This window comes from Triturus cristatus, chromosome 4_1 (genome assembly GCF_964204655.1).
Source record: "Triturus cristatus chromosome 4_1, aTriCri1.1, whole genome shotgun sequence".
NCBI lineage: Eukaryota > Metazoa > Chordata > Amphibia > Caudata > Salamandridae > Triturus > Triturus cristatus.
In genome coordinates this window covers 916,623,885-916,641,193 of record NC_140585.1, presented here as the reverse complement: position 1 = coordinate 916,641,193, position 17,309 = coordinate 916,623,885, and the positions used below count along the sequence as shown (strand labels likewise).

Below are 17,309 nucleotides of genomic sequence, written 5' to 3'. Positions count from 1 at the left end.
GAGTCCGCCGCTCTGGCCAAAGCGCCACACCTCCTTTAAGCTATGGCAAGAGGACAATCGGCCCTTTACAAAACATCTAAATATATAAATGAATAATTCAAAGCTCGCTGGAGTCTACCGAGGAGGCAGATCAGGTTTCCTGAAGGGTGCGTGGCTCCTGCCAGCACATCTCACAAGTCAGCGAGGTGGATGAAGCCACCGACAGCCACCAGACCATGTGCGCAGGACTGCCAGGGAAGAATGTGGAGCCAAGCAGGGCTGGGACAGAGAAGGGATGGCCCGGCCCCTCTTCAGAGAGGCCCTCCCTCCCAGCTCGGGATGCCCGGCACGGCTCGGGTGCCTCTCGCGGTCGTGTCAGTGCCTGTCGGTGCCTTTCTGTTCAGGATTGTGGGGGATGACGGTTTAATGGCGTGGGGAAGGGAGAGCGAACTTTATACACGGACATGAGAGATGCTTCTTCCATGCCATAACTCATCTACCATCCAAGCATTTCAGCAATGTTGTGTATACATTGTGCTGTGCACTGAGCTCTCGCATGCTCAGGTATAAAAGGGGGAGAACCATTAATCAAAACAGAAACACAAAAACGCGCCGACACATTAAGATGGGCTCTGCCCAGCGCTCTACGTTTTACATTGAGCTATCCACCAGGTGCTTTTAGCAGAGCAGCATGTTTTTTGTGAGCGTATGTGTTGGATGCAAGAGTATTTTTGGAGTAGTCTGGAGTAGGTAAGGGCGTGCGTGTGTGGATAGGTGTATGCGTGCATCGCGTGTATGAGGGGGGTGTAAGTTTGAGCTTGTGTACACTTTTGCCTGCATGAGTTTTTGCGGTGTGGCCAGGCCCAGACACAAGCGGGTGTTTTGACAGTAAGAGTAAGCATGTGTGTTTTTGTGTGTATGTGTGGGAGCGCGTTGTATTCCTTGCACGGGGAGGGCAGATGACGTCTCCGTGTGTGCGTGGGACTGTTTTCCCTGACCGTGTTGTTCAGGCAGGGGCAGCGGCTCGGTTTCTTTCATTTACGGGAGGCCGACGCTGGAATAACACAGATAATGGAGTTAGCTCTTTCAACTCACAAAGCAGATGTGCGGGTCCCTGCGCCTGCTGCCGGGGGGTGAAGTCTCTGCTTTGTCCGGCTGCCCACACTCTTACACAGGCCTCGGGAGACAGCCCCTCTGGCGGGTCTCTTTCAGAGTGTGGAGCCGAAGAGGGCGACCCCCTCTCCCCCCCAACCAGCATTGTCATCTCCCCTCCTTGCTCTCCACGTGGGACCCACGTCCTCGAGAGCACGCTGCATGGATTAACGGGACGGCGTCGCATTTAACTTGCTGCACTAAATGTAAGATACTGGAGAGGAACAGCAGGAAGCACTGGTTTTCAGGATCGATGCACTGCTGTTCTGGCAGATAATTGAAGCATTGCGCAGGGACGTGATGTGCTGCCCAGGAGCGCACAAGTTTGTCAGTCGAGGCTGCCGGGATTAGAAGCCTGGTCTGCTTGTTCAGACGTCAGCAACAAGTCACTCCAGAGATGGTCGGAGTGCATGTCATGGTACAGAACACCACCGCCTTTCTCCGAGGCAGAGGAGAAATGCCTCGGAGAAATGCAGTGGCGTTTTCGGATTCGGGGGCGTGTTTTGCTTTTATCTCCTCTTGCCATTGGCTGGAGGAGATAATTAGACTTCTTGAAAAAAAACACGCCCCCCGATCCGAAAAGGACGGGGCCTAATCGGAATGACGGACCTCTTCTCCAATGGCTGGCCAGCATTCAAGAGGCCAGCCAATGGAGAACAGGGGAGAAGAGGGGCGGGTTCAAGCCCCTCTTCTCCAAGTCATTAAATCTCGGATCGAGACTGCGCAAGCGCAGCCTTCGAGCCGAGACCTAAAAATGGGTAATGGGAGCTATCCCTCCCATTACCAGTTAATCTTCATGCTGGGAGGAACTAGATACATATTTGATAAAGTCTTATTAAAATTGACTTGAAGGTTGGGTGAAAATGGAGAACATTCTAACCAAAGCTCAAGCTGGTTTTCGATCTAGGGTTGGAATTATGGACCAAGCAGTTCGCCTAAATAAGATTAAATATAAGTATGTATTCAGAAGTAAATCATTGTTATATTTGATTTTTATTGATTTGAAATCAGCATTTGACCTTGTGGATCGAACACAGTTATGGAGATCACTGGTAAAGCAAAGGGTAGAGACCTCTATTGTGCAAGCAATAATGGCACTTCCCACTAACAATACAGCTAGTCATATATGGTCTGGGAGGCGAATGCATAAAGTCTTTTCTGGTCAAAAAAGTGAATACCAGAGAATATCTTGTTAAATGCGCAGTGCTTGATAAAGGAAGAGAAGTTTGTGACTATGTTTGGGGGAAATGACAGTTTATTGCACTTATTGCTTTTTTGTACAAAACACATACACGTGCACACAAGAAGGCTTTTGCCCTTGTTCGGATTGTATAAGAACAGATCCACCAGGTCTGTACTAGCTTTCTGCCTTAGTACAGATGATCAACTTATTTTCAGTTCTGCAGCCCTGTTTCTATGGTCAGTTTGGCCATGCATGAAGGAGATGTTGGTGACAGAACTAGGGGAAGATGTGCAGACCTCAATGTATAGCAGTTGTAAATGAAGCACTAACAAAGTACCATTTATCAGCATGAACTAACTTCCATGGTAGTAGTTAGTTACCTAATCGTATACTGATCCAGTGGGGAGATGCTTTCAAATTTGTATATACCCTTGCCAAGCTGTGCTGCGATTATCGTGGTAACAAGGCTAATCTACTTGTCGTAGTCTTCCAGAGACACTTTTACTGATGGTAGAAACATGTGTCAGTAAAAAGACAGGGGATTTATGTTTGTACAGTTTTTAAATGTAAAATTGTATTTTTGTAAATTGTAAATTTTAGATGTAGACTAAATCATGTCATTTTATTGTAATATTTATGAAGCGCTGGCCCTTTGATAGCATGTTGGTTGTTCTAAGGTGTTTTAAACGTATTTATTATTGTTAATATTTTAGGCATTAATTGTAAGGCTGACAGGCCAAAAAATTCGTGAACATTTTGTATGCAAAACATGCTATGCATTACCTTCTTTAGGAGTGACTCAAGAAACACCATAGTCATGAGGGAAGGGTACATTAATGACAAAATGAAAAGCATTGCAAGTACTGTGAAATTGTGTCACACTGGTAACACATGGGTGTTGTGTATGTGATTGCATATTTTGCATACCTTTTTCTCAATCATGATGTAATACTTGCAAGAGAAAGGTATGTCAAATTACACTTATGTAAGAAAGCATGGCAAAAGTCCTGAATTACATGCAAAAGCCTAACCTGCATTTTCTGACACCCCTGGCAAGGATGGGCAGGCTAATGATCGAGCGTTTACTCCACGCAAATCATCTCCTGAAACTGTCAACTCTGATAATGATGCTACTTTTTCATGTCTTTTTTTATGACTCTTTATTGTTTTACAATGTGTTACATCCTGTGCTTGTCATACGCAGTGGAATCCATTGAGTCACACTTCTTTAACACACTTGCACCAGGTTTGGCAGTATTCAGAGGGCCTGTAACAACCACAACTAGGGATCAGCTAGTATGGAGTCCGGCAGTCGTTGACACAGACTGGTCTTTGCACTTTGGGGAATTCCAGCTTTTGTGTAGCCTGTTGTAGAGAGGGAAGAAGGGGTGATTTTCCTCCTACCAAGTAATACTTGTGCGGTACTCATGCCTTCACTTCGATGTGCTCTGTGCTAAGGGAGTTAGTGTTTGTACGTCTTCATGGTGGTCTCATGTCTGTTTTATTAGTGAGTTCTTCCAGGAGAGAGTCCCATGTTCCAATCTCAGCTCTTCCTCCCCGCTGTACCTTTCCACCCCGTGGTAATTCTCCCCTCGGCAGTGTGTACGCAACTTCTATGATCCTGTCCGTGTGCCTGTGTTTTCTCAGAATAGCACCGGTTACCACGCATACCAAAACTACGTGTGGCTCAACAATGCAGTCAATACCACTACTGTGTCATTACCACGAGTTCCATTACAATGTAAATCATTACAATGACTTGCTTTAGGGAAGCGCTGGACTTTGGAATAGTTTAAATTACTATTCCAACTCCAGTCAGTGTGTCAGTAGGGAAGGTGTTGGACTTAAAACCCAACACCAGTCCAACACCGCATTCCCTAAGGCAAGTCGCTGTAATGACTTGCTTTGTATTGGAACTCGTGGTAACATCGCAGCCGTGGTACTGTCTGCGTTGTAAAGGCACTACTATATAATGCCTGTGTTGTAACAGATGTTTCCTGTTTTCTCGGTCATTGATCCTAGTGGGGTACATAGGATACTGTTATGTCTGCTCTTGTATTCACAAGTGATTTATAATATTCCATGAACCGTGTGCAGGCCCACATCATGTGGAAAAAGCCTGCTTCGCCAGTGTGACATGTCGGCCATGTAATATTCTCTTTTCGCGTTAGTTTGACAATGTGTTTCAGGATAAATAGGTTTGGTGCAGGTAGTTACACTGGGTATATTTGAATCTATCGTCCTGTCTGTGAATTATGCTTTTTCGTGCCTGAGCAGACATGGAGCTGTACTTTTACCAGAAGGGGTTCATCTGAGCTAGGAAAGCCCAGCTCCTATCCCTGACTTGCTGGCAGAGAGCCAGCAGAAGTATTCTGTCGAGGAAGTGCTCTTTTCTCCATTAGTCAACCTCTAGTAGGCAAGGCAGTTTAGAGGGTTAATCCCAGAGTGCACTTGGATGGGGGCCGTAAACTGAAAGATTTGCGGATGTGCGATAGAAAGCTGTTTGGAAAGTCACCCCTAGACTACTGAAAGCACTGTGATGCCTTACTAATGGACGGTTGTGTGCTATACAAGTGCCTAATTACAATGACTGGTGATAGAGCTCAATAAAAGGTAAAGTCACAACCCGCAGCCATTTCCCCACGCTCTCGTTTCTGGGGTTGTGTGACAGCTCTGTCTCCCGCTTGGATTGCATACTGTGGCGGCTGGGAGCATGTCAATCATGGCTGACTCACACCTCCAGAATCCTGACTGACTAAGTTCTTGGGGGACCAAGAGCTTTCCTGGCTGACTGCATCACGCATCCCGGGACTCCCCTGCTGCTGATGGAGTCACACTCAGCAGCAGCCGCAGCGTGGAGCCGCAAAGGGCATCCCCTATATAGGACTCATATGGTCTGGTACTTACCTATGTCCCCTACTCCAACTACAGACTCTGGGGTTATGGATGGCACCTCCCTCCCCCCAGCATAACAGTATTGGAAACCACACCAAAATGATATAATTTGGGGATTAGGGGGGTGTAACCCCCCGGCCGTATGTATTAAAAATTAACAAACAATTTTTAAAACATTATATACAGAACTTTACGCAGAAAGTACAGATACATTTGATAGACAGATATTCCAGGGCTAACCTTAACACAGTCTAATACACAAGACACTCCTACCGTACATCTATCAATGCATGTATTTAGTTTCTGCGTGTCCCATCTAGAGCCTACGGCAAAGTCAATGACTGGCAGCTCCCCGGTCCCAGTGTACTACCAAATACTACCCCTGGAATAAGGTTGCGCATGGGGTACAGCTTATCGGATGGATACTTTCCCCCGGGCCCCCCCTACACCCTGTGCCTTAAACTCCATTACGGGGGGCTGCAGACTTCTGCATAATGTCGCCTTGATGCACGTGCGGGGGTGGCCCCAGACCCACTATGACAGCCTACTTACCAGCTGTCACTACCCCTGGAGTTACATGGTGCTGACCGCTAAGGACCGAAGACTATGCCTACCAATCATGACCTTACCGCCTGACCAGAGACACCACTAAATACGACAATATCTAACTAAAAGAGAAATTCAACCTCATGCTTTTGTTTATACGTTAATTCAGAATCAATTACATACAATCACTTTGTTACCTGCAAATAAATTGGAAAAAGGGAAACAAAAGATAGTTATCCATAACACACAAACCAAAAAACAAACCTTCCAACAATACTGCCTTAGGGGATGGTGGGTGGGAAAGAAAAACAGATTACGGGCCCGCAGCTGGCCCGGTGGATGTTCCTTGTGGGGAACAAGAACAAGAGACTGTTCTGCTCCCCACAGCCCCCTTTTAAGGAGGGCGCCCAGGCTGACCACTTCGGTGCTTCCGGCTCGAAAACGTCCATCCTGAGCCCAGGACGTTTTCGAGCCGGAAGCACCGAAGTGCTTCCGGTTCAAAGAGGCCGCCTCTCCCATTGGTCGATGCGGGGGAGGGAGCATCGCGTCATTTGCTGACGCGGCCTCCCCCCCCCTTCACCTGGCCGGGGACTACTGTGACCGGCACGGTCTATGCTAGCCCTCGCCTTCTCCAGGCTGTCATTTACCTGGCAGTGTTTTTACTCACCGGGCGATTGGCTTGCGCGTAAGTTAAACAATTCCTGTCTTCTGGAATTACGGCAGTCTTTACATCCTTCCATATTTACATACCCATCTATACACTGTAGGTTAGCCCCCCACACATGTGCCTTGTGTTATCTAAGGCAGATGTACTCGGTACAAAAAATGGTCCCTTTGTAGGGTGGCCAGAATTTTAGAGCCGAAAAGTAAGAACATACGTACAATGTCATTTTTAGAGCAAGTACCTTGCCTGTTAATTTAATGCTTTCTTATAATAGGTGCTAACTAATTATGCTTTTCCAAATTCCAAAATATACCTCCCATCGTTTTCAGGCGACCCTCTCTAAAAACCGGAACATGAGCTTAATTTCCTGAAATCTGCCAGGACAGCTGGCGAAAAACTTGTCCGGGCAAATCCAGGACGCCTGGTCACCCTATCCCTTTGGCACACCAGAACGATGTGAATTGTGTTATCACCCAGGAGTATAAAGAACTGTATACCCTGTGTGTCGCACTGTGATAATGTGGTCCCAATTTCTCAATTCAGATGTTTCAAGGGCTGGATATGGAGTCAGAACAAATGCGGTGATGTTTTAAAAGTGGGTTGTGAGTGTCAACTCCGGCCCTACTTTGAACTTTGTATCGTAAGATTTAAATATTTACATTTGTGCATATTTGAAAATGCCAAGTGAAATGATATACCGAAGTGCAAATGTGTATCCTTTAATAGATGCTTCGTGCAAAAAGATGAAACCAGAGCTTAATTTGTAAAAAAATAAAATAAAAACCAAGTGCCAGGGAGGAGGCCGCCGCAGCTTTCACCACACATTGTTCCTGTCTGCGTTGCCAATGATAGCAACAACACAACACAACTACTTACTATCACACTCTTACAAGTGTGACAATTGGGACTTTTCCAGGCTGCCTAAGCTAAAAGAATGGCTTAGGCAGCAGGTAATAGTCATTTTTAATGTATACTGAAATAATAATTGACTGCTTTTGTGGTCATATGAGACAGTGGCACCTTGTGGTACACTGCCACAAGCGCCGGTGCTGACAATTAAGTGACTGTGCGGCGCACCGGAAACCACCAGCTCAAATTAAGCACTGCATTAAACATATGATAGTATTGTAGCGAAGGGCTGGTGCACTCCAATTAAATTTGTGTCAGTCTTGCACAGAAGTGCTGGTACTGTCCATTGCAGTGCAGAAGTGCTGTACTGTGTACCCAATTTCGTAAACTCTGTGAGAAGTTACCAGGGCCGGAAGAAACAATTCTGGCTGGTATATTCCCACAAGTTTATAACCATTATGCGTTTTAATTATCAGAATGGGGAATAACCATACCGACCCAGAATGACCGCATGTAAAACTGCAGGTTTTTGTGGATTCTAGGAACTATACTGCTCATTTTTTTGCTGGTCTTCTAAGCAGGCACTAAAAGTGTGCAGGGGCGCCAGAGTGGGTTGCTGTGCTTGAGTCGTGGCTTGGGGAGGAGGGTGTTGGTGCTCAGGGCAGCCTTCAGGCCTGCTGGGGGCGCTGTGGGAGGGGTATACCTGGGGGCTATCATGAGCCTTTGTGCATTGCTTCTGCCCCGATTCCCAGTGGTTTCACTGGGTAGGGACTCACACCTGGTAACGGTGGGCTGTAGTTCACTCACCTGGTAATTCCAGCTATGAAAACACTGGGCACCTGGGATTGGACGGGTGGGATCCACCCCTAGATAATGCTCTGCCCAAATCCTAATCGGGCCCTAAAAATTGGGCAGTCATGCCGCTCAGTGTTTGTACAACCCATTATCAGTGCAGCTTCCTTCCTGAGAATTACAATGTTGAGTAACATTAAACCTATGTCAGCCATACTCACTTGTTCCAGTAATAATGTAGTAGCCACTCTATGAGCTCCTGAAATACTTTTCACCGAAGCAGCTTATCAATTGCTTGACAACACAACCTGTTGGTCCCTGTGAGGGAAGGTGCTGGCATAGGGACAGAATGTTGCGCCGAGGTCCTGTGGTGCAGGGTGGAAAGAACTCGGCCCTTCCTGCGCAGTGCACCAGACACTGGCCCCAGGTCAGAAGCGGGATGCCCTTAATACTATGGAAGTTGTAGATAGAGATGGTAACAAACACACATCTTCTTCACCTAAAATGTTCAGTAGTTATACACTATGAATGACAAACAGACGTCAGCCTTCTTCAGAGCAATGCTTAGGTGCAGTTATGTATCGCTTTCCTCTGAACAAACTGAAGAGCTAATTGGCTCGGAGAAGCTAGATAAGTTATTAGAAGTCATTTCAAGTGCCTCATTCACTAATGGTGCTGGTACCCATGCTTTACCTAATGAATGCTGTCAGCTTCAAAAAGACTCTGTCTAATTTAAGACATCCTGCATGGGTCCCTCATCGTGCCAACCACCTTGAACAATGTTTTTTCTGGAAAAAAGTTAAACCCAATCTAGCACTCGGTTGCTATTGACCAATCTCATTACACAATGCCGACAATAGGATATATACCAGATTACTAGCCAACTAGTAAGGTAAGGTTATGGTAGCATTACTCATCCTGGCAACATTGATTTGCAGAGGCAAAGACATCACAGGCGACACCAACTTTATAACCGACTTGGTTCAAACAACTCAACTCCCAATAACGCTGATTGACTTAGATACCAAAAAGGTCTTCAACTGGGTGGAGTGGATATTCCTGTTGGCACGATGAGACGGGTGGGTTTCCTGGCACAGTTCATTAGATGGACCCAAGCCCTTTATCACTCTCCCCGCACAATATTTACAACCAACAGTCAATCTTTAGTCCCTTTCAACATTTCTTTGTGCTCACAACTGGGCTGTCCAGTGCTTCCTTTTCTTTATGGAACACTTTCCAATTTCTCTACCCTAACATCCCCTCCAACAGTACTTTCCAAAGGGACTTCCAAAGTTTTGTCTTAGTTCAACAATGTTCTAATTACTGATGCAGACTTTTCGCAAGCTCTCCCAGCCATCAAATATCAATCTTGCGTTTTCTGCTGTTTCTCAGGAAATAAACTTAACAAATAAAAGGCACCTATTAGACTTGAAGATATTTCAGGATCTTTAATCATACCTCAACTCACATATTTAGGCATCCGGCTAACGCTAAGGTATTTTAAATTCAGAGACCTAATTTATGAACCTGTAATCTAAGATATGGCCCACTTAAAAAAAATTGGAAAATCTTCCTTTAACACTGATTAGTTAATTAAACCTTTCGAAAATAGTACTCCTCCCAAGATTGCATTATTTTTTGTGCCCTCTTAGTGTACCTTCTGTCGCCTTTCTTTAAGAGGATTGAAGTAGACATCCCATCCTTTATTTTCATGCATGCATAAGCATGGTACACACTATGCTTCTACAATTGCTGGTTGGGGAAGAGGGTTGGACACTCCCCAACTTAGGGCTATATTACAGGGTTTCCTTAGCCAAGAAACTAACCAAATTAATACAAGACGATCACTCATGTAATTTCTCCTTCATGAACATATACTTTTAATCTCCTTTTCCCAACTATATCTTTGTGGGTATAATAACCCTCGATTCCACGTCAAGAATGTTACATTTAAGGGACTTGCCGATCTGTGCCATGTATGGCCTGAACTGAACCAGTGACAAAGAATTCCATTCTTTCAAGGCCTTATACATATCAAGAATAAACCTCAATTTCCTAAGATATTTGAGATAGCTACACTTTTGCATTGGTCAAAATCAGACCTGCAATTACACCATCAGCTATATGACCAAGGCGTTGTAAGTCGTTCCAGAATCTTTGCAGTGAATTTGCGATACCACTCCACAAATTCTTTATATGTTTACAGATCTGTGACTTCCTCACTAAAACTAAACCAGCTGTTGTCACCAGAGATCCGGCTGATCATATATAAACCTCCACAGCTCAGAATATCGGTACTACCAGGCATCCTGTAGCAGCCGAGAGGATCAGAATGTTCTGTTGGCCATGAAATGGTCCGACCAGCTAAATATGAAAACTAGCCTAGATAATTTTTCCAAATTGTGTGACAAGGTTTTCCGAATATCAGCCTATAAAAGCATCAATTCCATCAATACAAAATATTATTTGATTTTTATTTCCTCCCTGCAAAGATTCTGAAGAGGTCCCAGAGTTCACATTCAGCTTGGCAATGTCCAAGATCCTAGCTCTATGCTGCTGTGCGAGTGAACGTTTTCCTTGGTTTTAAACATATACTTGAAAACAGTTTTGAACAACATTTCCTTTCTTGTTTGTTCCCCTATCAAATTCGATCCAAAATGGATGATAATGGGGTCACCAAAAATCAGAAACATGATTTCACACATTTGGCTAATCTATCTGCACTCTAATGGCGAGACACTCATTACCCTGACATGGATGTCTGGCTTCAGCAAGTTTCAGACCTTTATTATTATGAAGAAAGACATTATAAGAGTAATAAACAATGATGCACAGCTGAGCGAGATGTAATAAAGACAAATTTCTAAAAACATTTGAATGTAACGTGAGATGGGCAGACACTAATGGTCATTTAAATTGTTCTTTCTTAACCAAACTTAATACAAATGATGTATCGCGATGTTCTTAACCAAACTTAATACAAATGATGTATCGCGATGATACGCAAGATAATGTCATTGAACTGAGTCATTTATACTGAGGACTGTGCAACTAACCAATACCACGTAGCTTTTTTCTATCTCTCTGCCCTGTATCCTCATTTTGTTTCCATAGCCACTTATACTTAACTTGCAATTAATCACTTTATTTACTTTAAGGATTAAGTTTAATCTGAATTATGATAATTATTTGCTTACTGCTCAGAACAAATGTGAGGACTCCTGATACCTTCAGTAATCCCAAACTATGTAATTGAACTGTTTGGATGACAGAGGCACGCATGGCTGAACCGCGCTTGCCTCTACAACGCTGTCCTAAACATGAATTCTTCTAAACAACGCATTCCTTTACCATGCAATTTTGAGATAAAGGCATTATTGGTAAAGTGAAATACGTGCTAAAGATTAGCCCTACCCCTCCCCCGCCCTTGCCCTAAGCCCTAAAATCCTCTACCTACCTCACTTCCCCTGCCCTGAGGCCTAAAACCTACCCTGCCTACCCTTAAAACTACCCCTTCCCCTTCCTCTTGCCCTGAGCCCTAAAACCCTGCCCCCTTTCTAAAAGTACTCCTACCCCCCACTCCTTGAAAATTACCCTCACCCTGAGCCCTAAAACCCTGCCCTCCTTCCAAAAACTACCCTACCCCCCCACCCTAAGCCCTAAAACCGACCACACCCCTAAAAACTATCCCCCGCGAACCAGGCTCAGCCCCACTTACCTGTCCGCATCCGGAGCTTCCTGTTCCAACACCTCTTCTTCTCCCGCTCATCAGAACACTACACCGCTATCTTCCTAAACCATGCATATGCGTGGTTAAGGCAGATGCGCGGTTCAGGCAAGCGTCGTTACGCTTGCTGGGAAACAGCACGCTTGGCTCAGCCCGCATTGTATAGACTGTTTCCCCATTAAACTGAGTTTTTGTGCGCTTGTGGCTAAGCAGTTATAGACAAGATGAAGTAAATCTTGCGTGTCCCTTAATGATGTTGCCTGGAGGGTTATGATTTTGTGCTATGCCTTGGGAGATAGAGTAAAGGGCAAGAGACGGGAGGTACTTTGAGCAGGGGAGGGAGGGGTTGCCCTTTTCTTTGTGGTATATTTCTGTGTTGGCGTTCAATAAGAGGTGTGTGTTCTCTGGACTGGCCACAACTCTTGTATTTTGCAATCAATCACCTCGTGGGTCTGAGGCGTGTGTTGCCTGGTGTGGTCACAACTCTTGTATTTTGCAATCACTTACCTCGTGGGTCTCTTATTAGTTGCCCATGTTCTGTTCTTACTTAACAAAAATGGTTTCTGTATAAAGGTGTGAACCCCCTGAATGCAACGTGAGGCCTGTGGGAAGCAAGGGGCCTGTGTTTGGTTTTTGCCTCACTGCTGACCGAGCTGTGTGACGTCGTGCTGCCCCTCCCCTTGATGCCCCCTGACCTCTCCATTCCCAGGGACAGGAGTTAAGCACACACAGACAGGTTCAGGCCCTGGACTGCCTCTATGCAGTGAGGACCAGTTGGCCACAACACCTGTCTCTGCTCCCCCCCCAGCGGCGGGGGTCAGGGCCGCCTGAGTAAACAGTGGGTTCTGAGGCGGTGCGGTTTATTTTGGGCCCTGCTCTTACATCTGCTCTCTCACCTCTCTCCGCAGGGTCCCTCCGGAGCGTGGAGGCCGCTCGTGGTCCTCGCCATAGCGACAGCTGTTGTCATCCTGTACCCAGGCCTGAAAAAAGCGCTGGACTGAGGATCCCGGAAGCCCTTTCAGCACTCAACGAGGTCTGCGCGCATCTACAGACCCGCAGCAACACACCGGCGTCTGCTGACGTCCAGATATGCACTGAAATGCAAACATGAGCTGACACACACCAAAACAGAGACCCGCAGACAGGCAACGGCACGGCGATGTGCAATGATACACAGCTATACACTGACACAAACATCCATGAGCAGAAAGACACGCAGTGACTTTAGTGACACATAGCAGGGATTGACATGCAGGCGTGCACGGGCACAGATGTACTCTGACAGACATGCATTGACACACACATTTGCTCCACACATTGATACAAAGACGTGCAGGCATGCAAATCAAATAGGACAAGTATGGTTGCATGCACCTGCACTCCCACACAGACTTGCATTAACCTGCAGACATGCAACGATGGCTAACGTGCACCGTCAGACAGAGATGCACTGACACACAGACGTCACTGATTCACATACATGCACTGGCATGCAGTCATGCTTCGACTCAAAGACCTACACTGACATACAAGTTTGCACTTGCAGTTCACATGCACACAGCAATGCATATGTCATCTGCGAACATGCTGCCATGCCCTGGCCAAGAGTTATGCGTTGATACACAGATATGCATTAACACATGGATATGTATGATCACAAAAATATTCACTGGCAAACAGCCACGTGCTGATACAGACATGCATCATGCACTTTAATACATAAATACACACTAATGCAGGCAAGTGCTCATAGATACATCGCTACACACATTGACCAGCAGATATGCATTCAGACATACATTAACACAGATACATGCATTCATGCATGCATTAAACACATATCAGAATTTACAAACGTGTTAAACACACTTTGACTTTCATATATTTATCGACTCACAAACATGCATTGACTTATTAGCATGCAATGGTAACAGAGATTCAGTGACAAACGCACAATGATGCAGCCATGCATTGCCACATACACACACACTTCATCAACAGACATGCATTCACCCAGAGACTTGTATTCACACACAAATATGCATTTACACACATGTGTGTCAATTGCATTATATACAAATATATACCAGTGGACATGAATTTACAGTGAAATATTGACTTAAATATACTGACAAGAACATTTGCACATAAGATGTGATGCTACTCACAGACATGTATTTACATTTAGGTTCAAAGCGTTAAACGTATTGACACAGAAACGTAACTTGAATTAATGAATAAATGTATTGTTTAGTTAAATTAAAAATGACATTTTGTCACAGTTAAAACACTTCGAACACAAGTAGCATTGTAAAACATCTTAAATAAAAAAAACACTTCATACAGAGGTAGCATTTTGAAACATCTGAAATAAAAAAAAACTTTGTACAGAGGTAGCATTTTAAAACATCTTAAATAAAACTGGTTTAAAACACAAACTACAATGGTGTCATCTCATAGAACTGATTGTGCGTAATAGGTGCCATAAGCCTATAGAGTCCTATTTAAATTGTTGTTTGAACCTTACAACATTTGTTTTACAGTTTAGCCACCAAAGTGCCTCGTGCACTAAAGAATACCACAGGAATCTAAGTCTATATATTAGTCTTGAGGTTAACAGACTTTATTAGAATAATCAAACTTACGCCTATTTACCTATTTCTAGTTAGACCATATAAAGTAGTCAGTAAAGTAACAGCCCTAATATTCCTCAAGTACCCTTTAGACCCGTGATTTAATACCCTCACACTTAATTATGACTACCCTGGAATTAATAAAGAAATTTGATTTATCCAGGGAGTTAAAGTGCTATGTGCTTTTTGTAAAAAAACCTTCCTGAATAATCATCTTTCAGAATAGCCCGTTAAACAGATTATCTCTCTTGTATTTGTGCTTCGTGAATGAGCTAATTTCCTTTTGGCAGGTATTACTATCCGCACTTTTTAAGTTTCCTTGGGCAATAAACATACATTTTAAAAACTCCGCACCAAAAATTAAATCCTCTCTATGAAGAGCAGCAATAGCTGCTTGACGACATGTGCGGATAGTATTGCGATTAAAATAGTGTCTCAACAAACTTTTTCGTTCGATCACTAGAGCTGCGCAACAACAAACAATATGACAAATGTCTTCTCTGCTATAATTACAAAGACAGTTGTTCAATTCTTCAAAAAACGCACTTCTCAATTGGTTCTTTTGCGAAAATATTCTTGGTTGTTTATTACCACAATCAGAGATATTCTGTTCAAAAACTTCATTTCCCAAAATGCAATGTTTCTGGATTAATCAATGCAATATCTTGTTCACCGTTCCAATGCATTTCGGCTGAAAGCCTTCATCAGGGAAAGTCTATTAGAATCAAAATTAATATATGTATAGTATGGGTAATTTACACCTGAATCACTATCGTTACCACACCATGCCTCAAAGGGTGCCTAGTGAGTTCTATGAAAGTTCACCACATCGTGTCTATATAACTATTCTTTAAACCAAGGTGTTTGTTAGTGAATGCGCCTCTGTTTGTAATCCATTATCTACTGCTATTCTAATAAATCAGAGTATCTTGTGCGTGTGTCGGCGTGTGGGGTATTCTAAAAGAAATACGTCGGATTGCAATTGGTCAGAGTATCCCGTGCAGGTATTAACTGTGTCATGCTATCATTACTGATGTGCGCCAAATTACGATTGAAAGTGCCCAGTTAACCCAAAGCCATATGGTATTTGTCTTACCGGTGTTACAAGGTAACGCGCTTCTCTCTCCGGAAGCTGCCGTATGTGTTATGGTGATACCGTGGCTTCCTATTGAATGGCGTATGACGTATTTACGCGCTCACATACTAAACTAATTCTGAAAGGAGGACTGGTGTTGTGATACTGAGAACCGCTTCGTGTGTTAATAAAGCTATATAAATGCAATACCCTCGATGTTGTCAGCAATGGTTTTTAAATATAAATGATGCTATTGAAAATCAATATGAGAGTATGATCCTGGCATATTAATTAGGAACATGTTCAATACTCCTTTCTTTGGGTTATATACTGTTACGGATATTCATTTCACTATACAAAATGTAATCATTGTGGATGATCGATTAACAAAAATCAGTACAAGCTAATAAATTTAACATAACGATATATTGCTAGCATAACGATATATTGCTAGCAGTCCGATATGATGCCCAGAATAACCTTATAGTAGTTAATCCCAAGTTCTTAATGTGGATAGCTACGGGAAATTTACCAAAATGCGTGCGTCAGCTACTTGTGATTATAAGTAGCATTGAAATTCCACTCTTTCATTCATTCCGTTAGGTTGTAAGGTATTTAAGTGGTATATCCAAAAATTCTCTTGTTGAAGTAATGAATTGTGGTTGTCTCTGCCTTCCTGTTGTTCTACAATCTCCAGTACACAGACTTTTAGTTGACTAATGTGGTGATGTGTGGTGATGTGCTTCAATAAAATGGTTAGCCATCGTTGATTTAATTTGTTTAGTCCTGATGTTACTTTTGTGTTCATTCATCCGGACTTTCAATTTGCGTTCTGTTTGTCCAATATAGGCTTTTCCGCATGGGCATTTCAACATATAGATTATGTTAGTTGTGTCACAAGTTGCCGTAACGCGCAGTTTAATTTTATGCCCTTTCATGGGGTGAGTAATATATGTGCCTTTGATGATATTGTTGCAGTTGTTGCAATTCCAGCATGGCATGGTGCCTTTATATGAAGTCTGGAGCGTATCTTTGCCGGAATGTTTAATGAGTTCACCTATATTTTTGCCACGAGTATATGAGAACACGGGTTCCAGGATGAATATGTTCTTAAAATCCTGTTCTAATTTTAATAAAATCCAATGTCTTTTGATTATTTTTTTGAAATGCTGGCTCATGGTAGAATAAGAAAAAGAACAACAAAAAAACATGTTACAAAGATTCAGAACAAGAGGATATCCGGAAAACATACTAACACAAGCTAAAGATCGCATAAAGAATAAAACCAGACAAGACCTATCGACAATGCAACCCAAAACAAAGGTAGACAAAATGACGTGTGTGTGCAAATATTCTACCATGAGACAGCATTTCAAAAAAATAATCAAAAGACATTGGGTTTTATTAAAATTAGACCAGGATTTTAAGAACATATTCATCCAGGAACCCGTGTTCGCATATAGTCGTGGCAAAAATATAGGTGAACTCATTAAACATTCCAGCAAAGACATGCTCCAGACTTCATATAAAGGCACCATGCTGTGCTGGAATTGCAACAACTGCAACAATATCATCAAAGGCACATGTATTACTCACCCCATGAAAGGGCATAAAATGTAACTGCGAGTTACGGCAACTTGTGACACATCTAACATAATCTATATGTTGAAATGCCCATGCGAAAAAGCCTATATTGGACAAACAGAACGCAAATTGAAAGTCCGGATGAATGAACACAAAAGTAACATCAGGACTAAACAAATTAAATCAACGGTGGCTAACCATTTTATTGAAGCACATCACCACATTAGTCA

At 43.4% G+C, this 17,309-nt stretch overlaps 1 protein-coding gene across 3 annotated transcripts in view; it reads left to right on the top strand.

The window, feature by feature from the left end:
* CCDC136 (coiled-coil domain containing 136) overlaps nt 1-14,225 on the top strand; it is a 247,716-nt gene extending 233,491 nt beyond the window's left edge. For all 3 annotated transcript variants that reach the window (XM_085653715.1, XM_085653713.1, XM_085653714.1), the window contains one exon: nt 12,696-14,225. Coding sequence is in view for 1 of the 3 variants with exons in the window: in XM_085653713.1 (XP_085509839.1) it covers nt 12,696-12,788 (93 nt within the window). In the remaining 2 variants the exon portion in view is untranslated. The remainder of the gene's footprint in view (nt 1-12,695) is intronic.
* The last annotated feature ends 3,084 nt before the right edge of the window (nt 14,226-17,309 follow it).